Source organism: Carlito syrichta, unplaced genomic scaffold (genome assembly GCF_000164805.1).
Source record: "Carlito syrichta isolate Samal-C Ts95f unplaced genomic scaffold, Tarsius_syrichta-2.0.1 Scaffold316302, whole genome shotgun sequence".
NCBI lineage: Eukaryota > Metazoa > Chordata > Mammalia > Primates > Tarsiidae > Carlito > Carlito syrichta.
In genome coordinates, this window is record NW_007260398.1 from 410,606 (window position 1) to 411,565 (window position 960).

The following is a 960-nucleotide window of genomic DNA, read 5'->3' on the forward strand; positions in this document are numbered from 1 at the left end:
AGACCTTATTTTCCAGGACTCTAGTTTTCTGGCTCCTTGGTTCTTCAGGACATGCCCAGAATATTTTCTTGGGCTTTAAGCCAGGCTGGTGAGATGGCTTCACAGGCTATAAATAAAGGGATAGAGAGAGGCAATGTTCTTTTTATTGCTCTTTTATTTCTGTGCTGTCTAAATGTCAGGCTCACTAGGAAAGACCATTATAGCCTCTTGAACCATCCATTTCCAGATGAGAACATCCCTAGGGCTATGAGTGGAAATAGGGGCTTCTGGCTGGGTAGAAATAGTAGTCAACGAGAAAACAGCTTTTCTAAACAGAGGTCTAGCCTAACCCTCAGTAATCCCCCACCCAAAAAAGTGATGACATGGCCCCAGGGACTATTTACTAGTTTGATCTCTTCTGCCCCAACAGGCCTGACTTAGGTCCCCTTTGAGGACTTTGGGGTTGCTCCTGGGCTTGAGAGTCTTTGTTCTGAGTTTGGGGTGAACTGGGTGCAGAGTCCTTACTAAGGGATGTGGACTCAGGCTTGGCCTCCAAACAGCAGCACCTGGCCTGAATGCAGCATTGATTGCATTTTGATGGGCAGCACTGGTTGCATTTTGATGGACAGCATGGATTGCATTTTGGTGGGCTGCATGGGTTGCATTTTGGTGGGCTGCATGGGTTGCATTTTGGTGGGCTGCATGGGTTGCATTTTGATGGGCAGCATGGGTTGCACTTTGATGGGCAACATGGGTTGCATTTTGACTGATCAGACATCTTTCGGCAACTTGGAGGTCCTAGAAAAAGAATAGAAGAATGCCTCATCAGAAGGAAAGCTGAGTGTCTGCCTTCATTTCCTCCTTGTTTGATCTCCAAAATACATCCATTTTCATGGTAATGACCCAAGACCAGGGTTGGGAAAGCAGGGCTGCACCCCTCAGAAGGCCCAGCCAGTCCCATGACTCTACCTTTGCATAAGC

The 960-nt window shown here is 47.4% G+C and overlaps 1 protein-coding gene across 1 annotated transcript; it reads right to left on the reverse strand.

Annotated features, from left to right (window-relative positions):
• Positions 1 to 382: 382 nt before the first annotated feature.
• On the reverse strand, positions 383 to 757 carry SMCP (sperm mitochondria associated cysteine rich protein). Its single transcript, XM_008074118.1, has one exon. It carries the CDS (start codon positions 755 to 757, stop codon positions 383 to 385), a length of 375 nt encoding a protein of 124 aa, XP_008072309.1.
• Between the last annotated feature and the right edge of the window lie 203 nt (positions 758 to 960).